General features: G+C 37.0%; 1 protein-coding gene across 1 annotated transcript in view; it reads right to left on the bottom strand.

The window, feature by feature from the left end:
- MYOM2 (myomesin 2) overlaps nucleotides 1-22,163 on the bottom strand; it is a 110,017-nt gene that overhangs the window by 8,518 nt on the left and 79,336 nt on the right. The window contains exons 29-32 of the mRNA XM_077152993.1: nucleotides 21,349-21,462; nucleotides 21,071-21,158; nucleotides 20,492-20,530; nucleotides 12,149-12,254 (exon numbers count right to left, since the gene is read on the bottom strand). Coding sequence (XP_077009108.1) covers nucleotides 12,149-12,254; nucleotides 20,492-20,530; nucleotides 21,071-21,158; nucleotides 21,349-21,462 — 347 coding nt within the window. The remainder of the gene's footprint in view (nucleotides 1-12,148; nucleotides 12,255-20,491; nucleotides 20,531-21,070; nucleotides 21,159-21,348; nucleotides 21,463-22,163) is intronic.

The raw sequence follows: 22,163 nt of genomic DNA on the forward strand, positions 1-22,163 counted from the left end.
CATTGTGCCTCTTTTTTGGTTGTAGGAGAGGCCATGCACAACAGCTTATCCTCACCTTAGAAGGGATATCTCAACATGCAGCATACTACTGGATATCTAGAAATCTCACAGAGGTGGAAGGCCTCTGTATTTTTGTTGATAAGGTTACCAATAAGTCTAAGTAGTTGCTACTTCTTGCTCACTAGGTCCAATAAATGTGATATCATCAATATAATGGACCAATGTGATATCTTGAGGGAGGGAGGAATGATCAATATCCCTGTGGACAAGATTGGGACATAGGTTAGAGAGTTGATATACCCCTGAGACAGGACAATGAAGATATAATGTCCCGCATCTGGAACTGCAGCTGCAATTGGAGTCATCACCCAGTTAAGTTTACAACAATCCATTGTCATTCTCTAAGACCCATCTCTCTTCTGCACAGATAAAATAGGAAAGCTGAATGCAGATGAGGTGGGAATCACCAGCTCTACATCCTTCAAGTCCTTAAGAGTAGCATTAATCTCTGCAATCCCTCTGGTATTGCTCCTGATTCACTATTTTACTGAGTAGGAGTAGTTCTCATGGCTTCCACTTGCCTTTCCTACCATAACAGCCCTCCACAAGTCAAAGAACCAATGTGGGGATTCTGACAGTTGCTGAGTATGTCAATTCCAATTATGCATTCGGGAGCTGGGAAAATGACCACAGAATGGGTCTGACCCACTGTAAGACAGACCTGAGCTAAAACTCCATTGATCACCTAATCTCCATAACCACCTACTCTGACTGGTGGACCAGAGTGATGTTTTGTGCCTCCTGGAATTAGTGTCGTTTTTGAGCCAGTGTCTAATAATCCCCAAAATATCTGATCATTTACTTTTCCCCAGTGCATAGTCACCCTGGTAAAAGGCTGCAGGTCTCCTTGGGGAAGTCTGGGAGGAAGATTAACAGTGTAAATTTGCAGCAGTGTTAAAGGGTCCTTCCCGAAGGGTACTCAGCCATCCCCTCACTCAACAGGCTCTGGATCTATAAACTGTTTCAAATTTGGAAATTGAATAAGGAGCCATGACTCTCTGATTTGTAATTCAAGTTAGATTTTCTTTTCATTTGACCTAGAATTCTTCTCTTATATAGCTCAAATAAGAATTTAGTAGACTGCCCACCAATTTTACTTCTAGACTTCTAGGTACCCCATAATCTACTGACCAATGCCACAACTCTCTGAGAGTCAGATTATTTTGACAGCTGCTTTGAGTCTTCTGTCCATTATGGTGACCACACCCACCTTGTCTATAGTAATTAACTGTCACCACATGGCTTCTGCCAATTTGGGATCCGATCATCCTCTCTGTGTTTAAGGATTCCAACTCAGTGACCGCAGTTACTACAGTAATATCTGACCACAGAGAAGACTGACTATAGAGCTCTTCAGGGATGATGAAGCTAGTCTCATGAATTTATTTCTAAAGATTCCAGTGATGGATGTGTCCTCTGGATATTCCTGGGGTTTGTGAGCAGGTCTTCCATGATAAATCCACTCTAAGATTCCAATCTGTCTAAGCCTCTGGATCCCATCATCCATCTACAGTTCTGGCATTTCAACCTCAGGTAATGTCCGCCACCTTTTGATCCTTATTTCAGCCAACCATCCACACAAGCTGTTAATGCTCTTTCCAACCCCTCAAGCTACAACATTGAATATAGGATCTTTTCTTAGTGGGCCCATATCAATACATTCAGCTTGATCCAACTTTATATTCCTTCCACCATTATCCCACACCCTTAAAATATCCATCCCCACACATATTCCCTTGATTTCTGACTATATAGATTGAAAAACTCATGCAGTTATTTTGGAATATAATGTACCTCCTCATGGGTCACACTTTGCACCTCACCTTTCAGGGCCTGTTGGGACTTTAGTCCAGTTATAGGTGTTGATGAAAAGAAGGGTGGTGGGTCATGAAAAGAAATAGAAGTGTCTTTCAAGTCAATTACCGCAGGACATTCTGTAGTAGTTTCATCTGGTGAAACAGGATTAATCGTTCTAGACAGAGGAATGAGGGCTGTTTCCCCAGGGGCCATGGTTACAGGATTACCAGGCACTGAAGGGTTAATCACTTTAGGTGGCAGTTGGATGGCAGATGCCTCTGGGCAGACTAGAGGCTGGAAGGCTATTTCCTCAAGGTAGGCTGGAGGTCAGGAAGCTCTTTCCTCAGGACAGTCCAGTACAGGTGTATCTAGCAAAGGCTCAGCAGATTCCAGGGATTTGATGGACTCTCCCCATCACCATCATTATCAAGCCATATATCCCCATTCCACATTTCAGGATCCCATTCTTTTCCAAAAAAGCTCTCACTTTAACAGCAGACACCTTGCAAAGCTAAGATTTTAGTTTACATTGTAAATCTCCTCCTTACACAATGAGTTTCTGGGTTTGTTTTTCAGAGATCTCAAGTCTGAACTACAGGAAATAAGATTTTCTTTCAGGGCACACATGGAAACTTTTACATTATTCATCTGGCACTTAAGTTGCAAATCTGAAGCCTTCAGCTCATCCCTTTCCTTCATTACTGTATCCAGCATATCTAATAACAACCACCCACAAACATCATTATACCTCTTAATTCCACAAAACTCCATAAAGTCAAATACTCTCACCCAAAGCCTTGCCTTGTGCAAGCATACAATTAGCAGAATTTAATGGTGATATTTTGTGTATCTCTCTTACCAACTCACCCCATGGACTGTAAGTGCCATCTTGATTACTGAAAACAGAGTTATAAGTGCCTTTGGGTCTAATCAGAGTAGAAAATCAATTGTAAAAACCCATTTTTAAGATTCTGTTTCTCAAGAATCACTCCCGACTATCAAGCTGTATTAATCAAGGTTCTCTAGAGAAACAGAGCCAACAGGAGATACCTATAAACATGAGATTTATAAAGGTGTGTCATGCAACCATAGGAATGGAAGAGTCCAAAATGCACAGGGCAGGCTATGAAACTGGTGGCTCCAATGAAGGGTCTGGATGAACTCCACAGGAGAGGCTCACTGGCTGAAGAAGCAGTGAAAAAGTCTCTCTTTTTCCTAAAAACCTTCAAGTGTGTGGATTATCTCATCAATAGGAGATGCGCCTTAGTTGATCGCATATGTAATCAGCCACAGATGAGATCAACTGACTGATGATTTAACACACAATCCTTCTGGTTTATCAACTATCCACAAAATATCTTTGCGGAAGTGGTCAGGCCAGTTCTTGCTTGACCAGACAACTGGGCACCATCACTTGGCCAAGTTGACACCAGAACCTAACCATCACAGGCAAAAACAACGAGGAAGCAAAACACAGGAGGGGAAAACCCAGTGCTTAAAGACCAGACACATCTGCATTTCTACCCTCATTTTATTGAATGGACCTCAGTCAGATAACTTAACCTCTCTGATCCTCCATATAAAGGGGAAGATACACTGCCTACCTCATACAACTGTTTTAAGGATTCACGAAGATATATCAAAATTGTGCCCAATATATAGCACAGAGTAGCCATTTCAAACCTGTTAGCTATTTCTCTTTTCATTAGCCATTCAGCAAAAGAAGGGGTTGGTAAAACCAACCTAGAAAATCTTTAAAGAATCATTCAATCTTGAGATTCTTAAAAATCTGTAGCTGGCCTTAAGTATCACTAAAGACAGAACCATCTATCATCTCATATACTTTATTCTGACCCTACAACAGAGCCTGCTCCTCTACTTTTTGTTAATTGGCTTTTTGTTAGCATTCAACCATGGGCAAAGTGGCAGGTAGAAAGCAGTAAGAAAGAGAAACCCAAGGTCCTACCCATTGCAACAAAATCTCCAGTCAATATTCCAGGTTGAAATCAAACAGCACTGTTCAAATTCCAGTCCTATCCCTTGCCAAAACTGCAACACAACCAATCCAGGTTATGCGTCTGTGAAATGGTGTGAGATATTGGGAGACTTCAGTGTGACAGGCACGTACCAATGCCAGGCAGGCGGTAGGTAGTGTGCCAAGCAGGAGAGCTATTATTAGGGTAATGAATGGGCCATCCCAACACTCAAGCTTACTCATTCCTATCTACAAAATAAAAAATTAGGTTTTAAATAGTGATTCTCAGTCCTGCACAGAAAAAAATCTTCCAAAGAAAATGTACTGTGCAACCAACTGGGCAATCAATCCCAAACCCTGAAAATGCTTGGAATAGCGAGAATCATGTCTGTGCAAACACCCAGACAAAAAAAGACATCAACACACAATAGAAAAACCACAGTGTGATTAAGAAAGCCTTCTTTATCCCCTGTATGATTGGATACATCATACAGCAATTGCAGATCAGTTGCGAACTGACTCTACTGTAATGGTTTACTGACTAACATACTATATTCAAGAAAACAATCATTCAACAAGTGTGTCTCTTCTGAAAAGAGTAAGCAAAACTCATTCTTTAGAACAATAATTGTCCTTAGTCATCTTGTCACACCATCTTTGCTTGAGCTAATAATGTGAAGGTTAGAATGAAATGAATCAAATAGATACATGCGCACATGCACAAATATCACACACAACTATGTATTTCCAACAGATTTTTTTTTTTTTGGCTTCCTAAGCAAAGAAGGACTTTCTGATGAGGTAGGGTTTCCGAGTTAGCTGCAACACATTAATAAGGTCCGGAGTTCTGCCTGCCCCAGCTAACTAGATCCTATGATGGAAACAATGTTCCAGTCCCTCTCTGCAATGACTGGATATTGCTCTGGGATTCGCAATGTGCTCTTGGCTATGCTGAGAAGGGTATGGTTTCAATCACGCCTCAGTATTTGCATTCTGCACTACATGCTGGTGGTGACAGGTAAAGAAAACGAAATTGCCTGAGTTTGCTGTATTCAAGCTTAGGCTGGTGAGAGTTTCGTTGCAAGGCAGCACCAACTGCTGCAGTTGCTGTTTTATTTTGTTATGCAACATGATACAAGGATGGGTTTTGGGACCAGAGAGGGTGGCTTCTCCCCCATAATTCAAAAACACAGAGAGCCAAACCATACAGCAAAACTGCTTTGCTCTAGATGTACAAGAAAAGATGTTCAAACATGTGCTTTGTGTGTGTGAGAGTCTCAAATTCCTTCAGTAAGTGAGGCAGAAAACAGCCCTGAAATCATAAGCTGTTATATTTGAGGCCATGTAGAAACGTTAATAGAGTTTCCATTTTATCAGCCACACCGTACACAGCTTTGTTCAAAGGTGAAATTCATTTGACCCCAAATTCACCTCACAAATGCTCCTAGAAGGAGTGATCAATTCAGACTTTGAGGTATTTAGGTTCAATTGAAATATGCCCCATTCTGACAGCTATGTGTTCTTCCTACAAAATTATCAACTTTCTTATAGGAAATAAAACAAATTATTTTTACTTTGGACATACCTGATAAGGAAGAAAACAACTTTTTGAATAGTAATCAGTTAATACATTAAACCATTCACAATATTATTATAAATAGATACAGATGTGATACTGGCTATGATGCAATTGAACACCACTGGTTCAACGGCAGTAAAGACAGATGTACTCATGAACAAAGTTCACACTGCCTCATGTTAGCTGTCCTTGGCCCTCAAAACTATTTGTCATTCAAGTGTGACAAAAGAAAACAACATTCTGTTGCACTGAGTTTCTTTAAAACAGTGATACAATTATGGTAAAGACCATTAGTGAATTACTGTCCATGCAGCATTAACACAACTGATAACGAAGGGTAAAAATCACTGCAATAGGGAAAAGAATGTCAACAAAACATCATATCATGCAACGATCTGCTTGGTTCACATTTTCACATCCCCTCCATTGGGCTGCTAGAGCCACAGTTCTTCATTCCCAGCTCCAGACTCTGATACAACCCAAGGCTTTGGTTAACAAGAATGCAAGGCATCCTGAGTCAGCAATTCCACATCTCATCCACTGCTAATCCTGCTCATTCCTTGCCCTCCAGCTCCAGAAACAAAAGGTCTCTTGCTTTGAACATTGGGATCAAGAACATGTCTTCAGCCCTAATTTCAGGCTTCACTGACCATGATTGAGTTCTGACTCCAGCTTTTCTCACAATTTCCACACTTTTCTTCTATGGGGTTCTAATTCTGTTTCCCAGATGTTACAACCAAGGCACTTTCAGAATGCAGATGCCTGTAAGGAGAGGTTAGAGCCACCCACCCCCAATACCTAGTCCCTCTCCCCAAGCTCAGATTCCCCTTCATTTCTTTGACACTGGTTGTCCACCTGCTTAAATGTCTTCTTCAGCCAATTACTGGGAATAATTGTGGTATCCTGTCCTTCCCTCGGTCAACAGTCTCACTCTGGATTCCACACCCTCAGTGGCTGATTTTCATTGAATTGGTCAACTAGTAAGAAGGCCAAATAACTGCCAGTGATCAAAAATAATGTCTAACTGTTTTGAATTTTTATTGAATTACTTATTGCTATTACCTTGCATTAAAAAAATGCCTTTGGCTTATAGGGTAATTTTTTTTGTGTTGAGGCTTAAATGGGTCAAGTCAACAAAACCCCTTCCTTGGTTTTATTACTTGATCATGAAACATGACCAAATTCCTTCATTCCAAACTAAGTTTAACATGTTTTCTAAGAATGTAAGAATGAATGGGATCTAATAAAACATACATTTGTCTGCTCAAATATACAGAAGAAATAAAGATTGGTTTCCTAAAATAGGGAAGATAAGAAAGGGGTGAGGATAATGGGGAAATGGGAGCAGGTTAGAAGGTATTGAAGAGGAAATGTCACTTCTCCGAGAATGCTTTTTTTATGGCTCTGATACTTAGAACCACAGGATGTTTTCCAAACTCAAAAAAAAAAAAAAAAAAAACTATTAAAATCAACCAGGATCCGAATAGAAACAGTAACAAATGAACTTAATATTACGCTGCAAATGAGTTACATACCACCCTGAAGGGAGAAATAAAAGAAATACCCTACATAAGTATGGAAAACAATATTTAACTGGATACTGTAGGGCTAAAGACAAAAAGGCTCTAATATGTAAAAAAAAAAAAAAAAAAAAAAAATTCTCACAGGGGTATGAGTGATTCTGAAGCTATTTTAAGTGAATGCTTGAAAATTCAGATTGAAAAAGTAATTAGATACACTAGAGATGAGAGCCAGGTTTCTCACTATGGAATGAAAAAGTTACACGTAAGGAAAAAGGAAAGGATGAACGAACCTGTGTATTTGATTGGAATCAAAGGTATCAATATAAACTCATAGTTTTTAATATATTTGTAGGTAGTTAGATACAAAAATAAATAGAGATATGTGTATATGCATGAGTTGGTATATATGAATATATATATTGCCAAGCTCTGTTAACTGAGAGGGTCTATGAGGAAGGACAATCCAGTAGCAATAGCACCCAAACCACAGGTATTGGTTTCTAATATTACCATACAATAAAAGAGATCATGGTTCCTTAGAAACTGGTTGAAATCCAAGGCTGGTGCTAGGAAAATACAAGTCTGAAAAGCATATGGACCCAGAAAGTAAGGAATTGCTCATAAAAAGATAAAGCATGTTAAAACCATACAAGAGACAATGCAAAGGGATTTCCAATGGCCAAAGTTGGACCAATGTAAGCTAATACATAAATAATAATAATGATCATAATGATAGCTTTCGATTTTAGTCCATAGGTAAAATAAATAACCATGGGTCCATAGTGATAGAAATAAATAGCTGAATAAGTCAATAAATAAGGAACAAAGCATTCTGTGAATGCTTTCTTCACAGAAGGGCACCAATTAATAAATGCAGAAGAAATTGGGAAAATCAGCATTAGGCAAAATCTTCTGTGATAACTGTTGCAAGCAAGATGCATGGTTGAATGCTCAAATGCATATGTGAAATTTTAAGAAAAACCAAGAGGTATGCAAGCCTTAAAGTATTTCCCCCAAGATATTAATTAATTACAAATGGAAATATTGTACCTCTACAGGGTAGAAAACTGATAAACACCATCTTAACCAAGAGATGACATATTGACACCATCTACACCTGACTTAAGGATACAAACTAGTTTTGTTATTTTCTTTCTGAAATGTATTTCTTACCAAAAAATTAACAACTTCAGTCCAATTAAGGGAAAACAGCATACAAACCCACACTGAGGGGCAGTCTATAAAATAAATGACCCGAACTCTTTATGCATCAAGGTCAAGAAAGACAAGCTGTGGGGGTGACTAAGGAGATATGACGACTAAATGCAATTATGGGATCCCGCCTCAGACTCCAAAAAAAAAAAAAAATTAGTGGAACAACTCCTGAAATTCGAATAAGGTCTTGTAGTTCAGTTAAAAGCATTATAGGATTGTTGATTTCCTGGTTGTGATGATTAAACTATGGTTATAATGGAAGATGTTAGTACTGGGAGACGCTGCACAAAGGGTACATGGGAACTCCCTGTACTCTCTTTGCAACCTTTCTGTAAGTCCAAAATTACCTCAACATTAAAAGTTTATAAATAGTACAAAAAAAAGTAGTTTTAATATTTAATATTAAAGTGCAAAGGACAAAATTAAGTCTAAGAAAAGTACTAAATGGAGAAAGGATGATAATGACATGCGCAAGTAAAGCACATCTTAGAGTCCTTAAAGATTATGGTAGAATTTGAATCAACTAAGAATAGCATTTAAATGAGATCTGAGCTGTACAGCAGTGAGGCATCAAAGTTGGAAAGTAATACGTTTGCTCTTCTCAGTGTAGTCAGACACTCAAGCGAACTCCCTCCAGATTCTGCATTTCCATTTGAAAAGACGCATAGACAAAAATGGAAAAATTACAAAAAATTCAAAAATATTTGCCTCCCTGCTGGAAAAGGTGGTAGGGGAATGCTAACGTCTTGCAAAAAGAGACTCTCAAAATGCCACAGTCAGAGAAGAACTTAAAATACCCAATAACTTTCTGCTACTACTTTCATATTAGGCAAAATCATGGACACAAGTAGAGAACTTGAGAAATCCTGCACGTTCTCGCAGGAAACTATGTAAACTTGGAGCCTCCTGCCAATCTGGTTGCTCTTGCAGGCCAATCACCTTGTTGGACAACACTTCAAAGCAATTTTCATGTGATTCTAGAGACTGTCACACCCCTTCCCTCAGCTCTTCCCACTGCTGACCGATCGCCAGTCACATCACCATTCCCTCGCATTGTGCAGCTATGCCAAGTGACAACAAATATGCCATGGAGGAGGACAGGAAAAGGGTTCTTAGGCACCACAGTAGACAGGCATTGATCCTTATCCCTGTCCTCCCCCAGCCAGCTACGGAGTTCATTGAGATTTCGGGGGGAGAATTTGCACAGTTAAAGCTCTATGCATGAAATTCCTTGAGTTGAAGTAAAATGTACATTCTGTGTTAAAACATATTATTTTTTTCCTTCCTTCAAGACTCCAAGAAATTTCTTTAATGGCTGATCTACTTCTAAGTTCTAGATCAATACTTCAACAATTTGAGAGCTAGCCATTTCTAGATGGCATTCACCTTTGAGCAAGGCAACAAAATTCTTTTTCTGAAAACGTTTTTGCTGACTTCCTCTTTGTATGCTTCTAACTCATTTTTAATAGGTGTCCAGCCCTTTCTTTAAAGTGGCACTTTCTCCATTCCTTGATATATTACTCGACTTTTTTAACCAAAGAACAATTGCCCTTGCTTACGTTCGCATTTCACAAAAATTCTCATCACACACTATTGATTCAATGTCACCCACTGACACAAAACATTCCTGTGTCCACTGTACAAATGTTCAACAAATACCTCTCTTGGGCATTACAGATTGTGTTAAGTGGATCATTTAGCCCCAAAAACACAGATCATATTTCAAGAAATTTTTATATAATTCTGTAGTTTTCTAGTTGTCCGATATAAACTTTAATAGTCAAATAGTGAAATAAAACTGAAAGTTATATTTCAATTATAAAACAACCACAAAATATAGTCATATATACTTTAATATTGTTCAAAATAGAATTCAATATTGTTTAATAATCAAACATAACAAAACATTAAATTTTAGTTCAGAAGTACTAAAGAAATTCCTATATAACAAATTCTGTTTTGGGAAAAGAAAATATAAGAGCTTATGGAAATTTACAATAGCACCTCCTTCTTTTTTGAGGGGGCGTAGTGACTGTTTCCCCTGATTCAAATTTGTTGATAAGTCAGATACATGATTTGTGCCCTTACCTGTCTGTCTTTCTTTCTAGCTATAACCATCTCCTTAGTACAGTAGTGGTTAGAGGAAACACTAACATGCATTTAAATTCCTGCTCTCTCACTTACGGGTTGTGCAACTTTGAACACAATGAATTTATTTGCTTCCAATTAAACCTGTTTCCACATATACAAAATATACACAGAAACCCCTAACTCATAGAGCTTGTGTGAGAATTAAATGAAATAATGTGTTTAATGCAAAAATCACTATTCAATAACACTAACTTATTTATACACAGGTGAGATCTCTGTATTCCTGTTCTCTGTGTCAGGCCCTACATTAGGTTTACAGAGCTGCAGAAGAGATAACCTCCCCCTGGGCGGGGGTACACATGTTTACAACTGAATACAGGATCTATATTACAAATTACTAGAAGACAATATGCCATAAATAAAATGGAAGCATAGAGAAGGAGATGATTAATTCTCCTATTCTAGGGGAAGGTTTGATTCAGCTAGAAGCATAGATTTACTCATTTTCTTAAAAACATAAATCCTTATAAACAATTATATTGCAAAAATATACCTGATTTTCAGTCTTTTCAGCCCTTGCTATTGGAATTCCTCATAAAAAAAGACCCTGTCTTTAATACGTTTCACCAACAAACTCCTTTAACATAGGATTTATACTCAATTGATCTTGAATTGCACACTATTAAAATATGAAATACTATAAGATTCCAAATGCAGATGTATTAAGAGTCTAATGTATCTTACGATTTTATATTTTATTTACAATATGCTTTATGTTTCAAAACATTACATCTAAGACAAAGCATAGTTTGGCAAAATTAAATGGTCAAAAAAAAATTCCCAAGAACTGTAGCACTTCAATTTACTCACAAATAAATTCACTTAAACAAAATTAGGGTGTCTTTTTAATAAAATAATCTTAACCATGCAGCTTGCATTTTGAAATACTAATTAGAGAAGGATAATATCTAAAGGCATGCTGCGTACATGATAGGAGATGTTTTACTGAGGAGCATAAGATTTGGTATGTTGCCATCATTTAAAAATTAGTCTAAAAACTGCCCTCATGTTCTTAGAGTAGAGACAGATGAAAAGGTATTATACTAATCCATTCCCACACATCATATCCTCCATTTTCATTCTGCAGTTATATTCTAAGGGAATATAACTGCAACCAATATAACTGAAACTGATCCTATTTTCTCCAAGGGCTCTTAAATTCAGCTGTATTACTTTGGCTAATTGTTGTAGGTCTAAATTTCCAGTAGAGATGTGAAAGAAGCCAGACCCCCAAGAGGCCCAAGTTGGGTGGGATACATCTGTGGGCTGTGACTTATGTGGTACTTGCTAAGAAGGAAAGTCTAGAAGTTGTTTAAATAGTGAAAATTGCCCACCTACTATGAAACAGCAGAGCAGCAAACCCAAAATACTAAGAAAGTTGCTGCCTATTCCATCTTGATCTTGTTTACTTTCTTTCTTCCTTTATTGTAATTATTGGGTTTGGTTCGGTTCTTTCCTTAATCAAGTCTAGTGGGAAACCAAAAGACTGGAAATTTGGGGCATGTTTTCTAAATATTCTGTTTCCAATTAGCTCTCTGCTAGATTCAGATAAAATGTGTGCTACAAATAGAGCCACCTTTGTTGAAATCATGAAGTTGAAGAAGTTTCTCACTAGCCCCTTCAAGAATTCCTTTCCCATGCTCCTTCTCCCATATCCCTTCCCACTGCCATGGTTTTCCTTCCTCATCCCATCAAGCCAAAGGTTGTCAAGATTTCCCGAAAATATAGCATTCTAAGAGTGTGGACAGTGCCACGGGCTTTTGCTATGGAGTCCCAGGTCCTCCTATCAAAGCCCCATGCACAGTTCTTGTCTTTAACAAGGCCACAGTCAATTGCTCTTTTACTTACTTGTGATACCAGTTTGCTTTCATTTCTTCTGCAAAATATTTCATAGAACACTGAAGTCTTATTCCTTCTGGAGTGCAGAGTATCTTTATTGGAGAAGCAGATGCACCTGCAGAAAAAAAAAATACTTAGATCTAAGAAAAGCAATATATGCTATGCTGTAATGGAAAGATGCTGTTGCCAGAGCTCTCTGCTGTATCCATCAGTATAGTCTCACCTTTGCATATTTTAATGTTTCTTACAATATAAAATAAAACATAAAATAAAAAATAAATACCACAGATTTTTATACTTTTTTCCTATCATATCCATTCATTAAGTATTACTATACCACAATTATTAGAAAGGCACTTTGTAAAATACTAGAAGGGATATATGGTTTTTTAAAATAACTAGTATATCTGCCTTTTAACAGCTTGGTCAGCTTAAGAGGAGGAAACCAAATAGTGTGGATAACTCTGAAATATAGTAAGTGCTACACTAACTGCTGCAGACATTTAGTACTGTAGAAAATCAGCAAAAGAAAAATTGAGGAAGCCAAAATGATCCAAGAAGGAGTCAAAGAGATATTAGGACTCAGGCTGGTCCTTCAAGATGAGAAAAAGTTGGTAAAGTGGGGAAATGCAGAAAAAAAAACCATAAACAATAAGAAAACTCTAAGAAATGAGAACATATTTAGTGTTGGAGTAAAATTTTAGACCAGTTTGATAGGGTACATGGCTTACAAGGTGAAAGGTCAGGAATGAAGATGACTAGGAGGTAGCATATCATGGAAAAAGATCTGAATGTGAAGTAGATATTGGTATTAGATATATAATCTTAGAGAATTTATTAAACTTATGATAGTACCTCACCTAGAAATTCTATTTATAGAATTAGCAAAGATAAAAGAAAATAATATGGTCACAAACTGGTGAGGGTGTTATGGAGATTTTTAAAAGACTATTTCTTAACTTTGGTAAACAATTTGAATGAGTCTTAAACACTGAGAATTCCTTCTTTGCCCAAAGGTGTACGGTGTAAAGTTATACATAATAAGGAAAAATTATTAGTTTTCCTACAGGAAAGAGTATAAATCATGGTACATCTGTTCCATAAAATATTATGTATTTATTAACAACAGTGGTAATAAAACATGAAAAATTCCTATAAAGATAAGCAAAAAATTGAAATAAAAATGACTGTGACTCTGTTTTTTTATTTTTCATTCATTCTTAAACAAGCATGTACATATAAATTAAGAATATTTTAAAAATATGTAAATAAAAACATTCTCCTGACAGCTATCCGAAGAATCGAATGAAATAACGTATATAAAACTGTTTTTAACAGGTTTTTAGTAATTCAAATGTGAATTACTAAAATCATGGAGGATTGAATACATGCATTTATCCCTATGGCTTCCTAAAACCTCACTAGTTTCACAAAAAAAGGAATAAAACATGTATAAACCCAATGGACATCAAGGAGAGGAAATTATAAAGCTTGGGATCATCATCAAACTTTTGGAAGTTGTAGAGAAGTTTAAAATTGCAATGGACCATGCAGAGCTGAGAAAGCTGAGAACTGCCCACCAAGGAACAAGCCAAGAGGCTCAAGCTTGAGTATCAGAATTCTTGAGACTCCACAGCTGGAGGCACGAGGTCCTTTTAAACGCAGAAATAGGGCCATGAACAGAAGGTATGGTTTGAAAAAAAAAATGCAAAAGGAGCAAAGAGACTGCCTTGATCACTACCTGCTTGCCATTCAGTCAGGTGAGACCTTGTTTTCTTCCATCTGGAGACTAGAGATTTTACCCTTTAGAGGAATAAAACTATGACAAGGGGAGGGGTGCAGTAAGTCAAGAAGCTAAACAGAGTTGAGTGATAGTCTGTATACTGAACGGTGGAGCTGCCCTCACCTACCCCACAACACTGGCTCAGGTCCTATAACATGCACCTATATCCCATAGGCAAGAAAATTGGAAGATCTGACCAAGCCTGATAGAAAAAACAAGGAGGGACTGGTTTTGAAAGTGTCCATGGAAAAGGCCATGCAGTCCAAAAGTTGACAAACACCTTCCCACTTTCCTATCCCCAAAACATATTGCTTCTAATGCGGCTTTATTTAAATTGCTTTAACCTTAAAGACGATCACGCAGCCAAGAATATTTGGATATTTGAGAAAAGTCACTAAGAGGAAATAGGACCAAAAAAACAGGATTAAATATTAGGAAATGCAAGTCAAAACCACAATGAGATACCATTTCACATCGCCTAGAATGGAGAAGATGTGATGAAATAAAAACACTCATTCATTACTGGTGGCAATGTAAAATGGTGCAGATGCTATAGAAAACAGTTTGGTGGTTCCTCAGAAATTTACATACTGATTTACCATATGACCCAGAAATCCCACTTCTAGATAAATACCCAAAAGCACTAAAAGCTGGGACTGGAAGAGATATTTGCACACTGATGTTAATATCAGTACTATTCACAATTGCCAAAAGGGGGATCCAACCCAAGTCCACCAGTGGAAGACTGGATAAACCAAATCTGGTATACACCTACAGTGGAATATTATTCAGCCAGTAAAAGGAATGAAGTTCTGATACATGCTACAAGATGGATGACCTTGAAGACCTCATGTTGAGTGAAATAAGCTAGACACAAAAGGAAATATATTGCATGGCTTGATTGACATGAAATAATTAGAAAATGCAAATTAATAGAGTCCAAACTTAGAATACAGGTTACCAAGGGCTGAGGGACATGTAGGGTATAGAAAGTTAATGTTTACTTGGTAAAGGATTTCTCTTTGAGATGATGGAAAATTTTTATTAATGGATGATGGTGGCAGTAGCATATCATTGTGAGTATATTTATACTATTCAATTGTACACTTGAAAGTAGCTAAAACGATTAATTTGAGGTTATATATCTGTTATCAGCATAGAACTGTACAACCATAATGTCACTATGAACTATAGTTAATAATATAATTAAAATAATATTGCTTCCTCAATTGTTACAAATGTACGACACTAATGCAAAATGTTAAAAACAGGAAAAACTATGCGTGCAAGGAGGGAAATATGCAGAAACTCTGTACACTTTCACATGATTTTTCTCTAAAGCCACAATTGCTCTATTAAAATTTTTTTCAGATTTTGCTGAGAAAACAATCTTTATGGGAGTTACAGTCAATACGTGAAGCATTTATGTAGTCATACATAAGTTGACAATGAGTAATTAATCGATGGAAATGGTTAGAGTGACATGGGAAGTTCCTTTAAGAAACACTTTCTGGGTGTCATTTCAGTTTCTTGGGCCATTATCAATTTGTAATTGGCATAATCATATCCTTAAAAATTGTAAATGACATAATAATAAACAGGCATATATTTTGGGGGGGGGGGGGACAGTGCATGATCCAGGAATCAAACCCAGGTTTCCCACACGAAAGGCACGCCTTCTACCACTGAACCACCCATGCACTCACTCTAGGCATATATTTTTAAAGGAGCAATGATAGGCCCTTTGCTCTTCAAAACAATAAGAAAAAGTTAAGATTGGACTCAGGAAAACCAAAGCCTCCCTCAACATCAAAATGAGCTAACCATAGACACCCAAATATGTGGTTGGCAGCTCAACTAGTTAAATTTGACCGAAATAAGATGGTAATTTATGGGTGGTCTGCCAATATACTCTCTAGAAATCAGGCTGAACATAAGGGGATAGCTAGGTTGCCAATACACTTAGGTTTTTTACCTTGTGCTTAATAAAGTTCTCTTCTCCTGAGTATTAAGAAAAACAGGGGCAAGGAGATGAGTTGTTGGTTGCCTGAATCTGAATTAATACTTTATACATCATGATCCAACACTCTAGGATTGATTAGATCACTGTCAGACATAAAAACTCACTACCATTATTTCTTGTGAGTAATGTCATTTACAAGGACCTCACTTTAGTTCAAATCTACAATGAAACACAAACACACTCACAAATAAAAAAACACACCGTACAGTGAGTGTGGAAGCAGAACACCTTAGACATTCGGCCAGCACCAGCAGCATTACAATCAGATGGTCAGGGACCAGCAGCGTTACAATCAGATGGTCAGGGAGTCAAACGGAGCTCTGAGGACTCAGAGACGAGTGTCTTGGGCTCAAAAACAAACAAGCAAACAATTGTTTAAGGGCAAAGGAAACAAAATATAAGTGATTGGATGGGGTACAGGGGGTGCAGGTGACAGAAGCTGGGTAAGAAGATGACTGTTGGAAGGCAATGGAAGAAAGGAGAGGGGTAGAGAGGAGAGGAGAAGGTGGGCAGATTCATCTGCTTCCAGGCTTTTAGTGAGGTCAAAGAGAAAATACTTGGAATTAATACTATCCTAAAGACTTCTTTCTCCCTGGCCTCTCCTATTGCATGTTCTTAGAGGGCAGAAAGGAGGGTAACGAAGGATAATAAAAGAGGGGAAAGAGGATAAAAATGTAAACTGAGACCACAGGGGATGTCATGGTTAGGGACATGTGTCAACTTGACCAAGTTGTGGTACCTGTTTATCTGATTGGGCAAGCACTGGCCTGTCTGTTGCAATGAGGACATTTCATAGGATTAGGTCATGATCACATCAGCTGCATTCACAGCTGATTCCATTTGTAATCAGCCAAAGGGGAGTGTCTTCTACAATGAGTGATGCTAAATCTAATCACGGGAAGCCTTTTAATGAGGACTCAGAGGAAAAAGGCCCCATTCCTGCTTCAGCTGGAGAGCCTCTCCTGCGGAGTTCATCCAGACCCTCCATCAGAGTCGTCAGCTTCACAGCCTGCCCTGTGGATTTGGACTCTGCGTTCCTGTGGTCATGTGAGACACTTTTATAAATTTTATATTTGCAAGTGTTCCCTGTTGATTCTGTTTCTCTAGAGAACCCTAACTAATACAGGGGATGAATCAAATACTTTGGCTCTGCTAGATTGGGAACACAAATTGCAAACAAAAAAGTAGTTTTCTGAACACGTCTCCTATTTTTTTCTCCTTATAGTTTCATCAGCGGCATTAAAAAGGAGTGGAGTGGCGTGCACAGGTAGTAGTTCAGTGGTAGAATTCTTGGGAGACTAAGGTTTGATTCCTGGCCCATGCACCCCAAATAAAAAATAAAAAAAAACATTGAACAAATGGTGCTGCAATAAAGGGAAATTCACATGGAAAAAGAGTGAAATGTGACCCCCACTCCCTCCGCAGCACACACACACACACACACACACACACACACACAAGGAGTATGGTGAAATGGACCAACTAATACCTAAGTTTCCTCCCTGCACAAAGCCTGCCACAGATTTTAGCAAACTAGACATCCTCAAACACAAAGATACTGAAATTGGTGGTTTTAAACAAGGTCAACCAGTAGAAAGTTCACAGCAATTTTTCAGAAACAATTGGAATCAATAAATGATCATGAACCCAGAAAATTTTCCAATTAAGCAGAGAGGAGGCAAAGGTAGCACAATTGAAACAAGAGACTGGACAGAGGAAGAACAATGAGACAAAATTTCTCAATTCAAATGCAAGGACCTTGCTGAGCAGTTTCCCTAAATATTGATAATCAAGTCCTACATACTGAGTTAAAATATACCCTTCAGAAACATGTGGGTTTCATTACAGCTAGCAAATCAGTGGATAATTAATTTTGCCAACCACAGAGAGGAAAGGACAACAGGACACATTTTCCAAGTAATCAGATTACAAGTGGATCTAATTTCCAAGAATGATACTGGCCATGGCAAACATCAACTAATAAGGTGTATTCTGATTTTCTTATTTTATATCAACTGCATCATTATTAAGACCTGATTTTAAAATTTAAGGAGCATTTATATTTTATTAAACAGAGTGGATATCTATCTATCCAGGTATATATTTAATCTATGCAATATGCCATGCCAAAAGAAAATTTTGTCATTGATGTTTGTTTCACCAAGTGATTTTTTCACTATTTGACTAGATATTTCAAAGTCCTATAAACATTAAAAATCAAGGTATGCCCTTTAAATTTGGCCACAGTAGGTGATAATACTCTTTAGATTTTTTTAATAAAATTGATTACCTATTTTAAATAATCACGTGGATAATGTCTTAGAAATGTTGTGTAAAGAAGTCATCTAGAATATTTTACATGGTACTCTAGATTCCTAATCTAGTAACATTAGAAGTTTAGGGGCTCACATTTATTCTGCTACTAATCAACCGAGTGACCCAAAACAAATTACACCATCTATCTGCGATCCAAGTTCTCCTCTAGATATTTTGTATAGCATCTTCTAAGGTTCTGTGAAAGCAAATGGACCCTCAGTACATTTTGCTAGGTATAGTTTAAAGGAGATAAGCAAAATTTAGCTCAAGAGTTTGATTCTTCTATTCTGCTTTCTCCACATCACCACTGATATCATCATCATATATCAAAGTTGAAGAGTATAGAAATTTTAAAAGCATTTCTACATATCTGTGGAAACCTATTTAAAAGCAAGGCATATCCCTCATCCCTGCCCATACAAAAAAAAAAAAAAATCAAGGGATATACATATATGTCATCATACATTCAGACAACGTAATTTATATGTATAGTTTTTAATGTATTTATTTATATCCACAGAATTATAAAATTTTAAATCTGAAAGAGCACTTTAATATCATCTATTCCAAATCCCTCATTATATAGATGAAGAGACTGAGCTTAAGAGAGACTCAGAGACTCTAACTATACATGTATCTATGTCTATTATAATGTACAACAAATCTGCTTTATGGCTAAGAACATCCTTTGACTTTCAGAACCTAAAAACAAACAGTTTTCATTCTGAAATGTTAGTTATGTCAGTATTTCCATAAGCCTGGTTTCCTAGGAAAACAGACACTTAAAATCGAGTGACGTGTGAAAACCTTGTGGCTGACCCACCCTTTATCCAGTATTTGGACAGATGAGTAAGAAAAAATCAAAAAGACAAAAAAATACATACAGGGGGAGGAGCATATGGGATGTTTTGAGTGTTCTGTTTTACTTTTATTCTTATTTTTATTTCTTTTTGTGTAATGAAATTGCTCAAAAATCAATTCTTATGACGAATGCACACCCATACGATCCTATGAACCACACTGATTGTACAATTTGGATAATTATATGGTGTGTGAATATATAACATATCTCAATAAAACTGCATTTTTGAAAAATCTGGTGATGTGGGAAGTCCTGCGCTTATGTAACTCCTAATAATACACTCATGGTGCTTGCAGCCATTGCCATCTCTCACCCAACGTTACAACAATCAAGTGAGAAAAGCTTTCTTTTGCATGAGTTTAATGCCTTCCATAGTTACATTGGCTTTTTCAAGATGTTGGAAGCAATTGCATTAGAATCATGGTGACTTTTAGCGATTATATAATATCTGAATTCCGATTAATTCTTGGCGGTGACTTAATACATCTTCCCATGGCTTAAAAGTCCTCCACAGAGTTGTTTGCACACCCATGTTAATGTATTTAACCATTAATAATTGCCCAGAGTAAAACTCACATTTAAAACATACCCATGGATTTCACCAAGCAAAAGCAGAAAAGTATGAAACCTATCTTACAGAGCTGACTTGAGAAATCAGTGACAAAATAAACATAAAACGGTTTTCAGAAAAAAAAAAATAATGTAAGACAGCAGCTGAGCTTGGGACTGAGACTTGTTTTTAGATTCTAGTTAGAATCCTGACACCTGCTGGCTAAATGCCCCTGGTGAAGCCACTTAACTGCCTAGGCCTTAGTTACTTGATCTGAAAATATAAATTAAACAATCTCTAACAAGCCCACAGCAATAAAATGGTATAATTCTGAACATAAAGCACCACACAAATGTAAGATTACCGAACGAATAGCTAATTTCTTTGTTCTCACAGTTTCCACAGAAAGGTAAATGGAGGGGAGTTTTTTTTTCACAAAGCTTAAAAATGGCTTAATAAATATGACACAAAGTCAGAGGCTTAAAAATTCATTATTACCATTCAATGTTCGTAATAAAAATGGTGATGGCAATTAAGTACAAAGCAGTCATCCAAATTAACCTAAGGCAAATTGGAAGAAGTAGGTAATCAGAAAATCCAAACTGGGATTGTTAAAGTAAAACAGAGACTAAGCTTAATAGCTGAAAAGCCCTTAGCAAAGCATCATGGAAGCAGTCAGATAACTGTTCTGCCACTGAGCCAGGCCTATTGCAGTAACTCCATTAGCTTCTTCCTTTGCAGTGGTATAAATGCCCATCTCAGGAAATAGTGATTTTTAGCACCCAAAATGATTTGAAAATTAGAAGGCATTTACTTACCACAGACTCTGCTCAATGCCAAAATCATATCATCATACACTGAAAGGGAAAAGGGAAATGTACCATTACGACGTATAATTTTATCAGAAAGCAGCGTTTTCATGTTTAATTAAATTGATACAGGAAATCGTGATGTTCATTTGAAAAATGAAACATTAAAATCTCAATATTTATCCATAAAAGACTTACATGTGTAATAAATCCGTCTAAGCATTCACTTTTTGAACAAGGAACAAGAACATTTTACTCAACATAAATCCAACTATACATTTAATTGAATGAGTTCATCACTGTTTCAATCATTTTAACTACATTAGTAATGGGATAAAACTTGGCTTATGATGATGGACTAAAATGGTATTTCCTATAAACCCAAAGTAATAGCATACGTTTTTCTAAAATACTGCATAACAGCTTTGAATGCAACTAACATACAAATATGTTTCTTCTACTGTTTACTGCTAAAGCAACAATATGTACCATAGCTAAAGACTCAGAGGAATGTGCCTTCATAACACATCTCCTCGTGTTGGCAAAATGGGTTGCTTTTTTAGTAGAACAAAGAAGGTTTTATTTTACCTTTGCCAGCTATTTCAAGGATAGATGCATCTTGGCCTCTCTCATCTTTCAAGGTTGCTTTGTATTCACCTTGGTCTTTCTTTGACAACTACACATAAAACACATCCCATATTTATGTAAAAACAATTCCATGACATAAAGTATAATAAATGCTGATACATTTTCTTTGCAAACCATGGAAATTCAGGATGCATATTGGAAGGTAATGCAGAATTTATGAGTTTTCTAAAAGAAATATTTTTGTTTGCTTATACCTTGTTTTACTTAATATATCGTACCTTTGGTATGAGTAGCTCACAGACTCCCTTCTCCAGATTAGGCACTGTTTTAGTTTCATACAGTGCATCATCCTTTAGCCATTTGAAAACTGTCTCTTTCTTGGTGTTTGCAACCTACAAAATTGAAATCATAGCTTTAGTATGTGACTCCCTCTGGCTCATAAGGAAAAGCCTATCAGGAATTTCAATCTTAAAAGATAAACTATTAATTTTTATTACAGACATGGTGTTAGAGGCTCACAGAAAAGCTGTCACTCCTAATAATGGAAAACATTTTTCTCAGTTGCAGTTTCTAAAATAATTAAGTCCTCACAGTTGCATACCAAAGGACAATAATTTCTCATCATCCAAGCCCATGAAATTAGACAACATAAAGATCTTTTGGTTTATATAAATGTCAATAATAAAGACAAGTCAAAAGCAATTTATTTTGAGGTTTATAAATAATATAGAATACTCTTAGAGGTCTACAAAATTGTTTAGTGGGTGCTCTTTCCACAGCATGACATTTCAGATTGCAACCACAGAGAGGCAATAAAACCTGAAAATAAAAAAGCCCAATGTGGATGTTGGATTGTGTCCCTTTAAAAGCCATGTTCACATCCTAATCACCAGTACCTGTGAATGAGATCTTATTTGGAAAGAATCCTTACAGCTTTAAGCACATTGAGATGAGATCATGCTGGAGCAAGATGTGCCTAATTCAAAGACTGGTGTTCTTATAAAAAGGAAATTTGGACACACATATGCACAGAGTTCTGAGCACCTTGTAAATTCCTAGACAGACTAGAGTGATGTAGCCACAAATCCAGTAA

The sequence above is a fragment of the Tamandua tetradactyla genome, chromosome 3 (assembly GCF_023851605.1).
Source record: "Tamandua tetradactyla isolate mTamTet1 chromosome 3, mTamTet1.pri, whole genome shotgun sequence".
Classification (NCBI taxonomy): domain Eukaryota; kingdom Metazoa; phylum Chordata; class Mammalia; order Pilosa; family Myrmecophagidae; genus Tamandua; species Tamandua tetradactyla.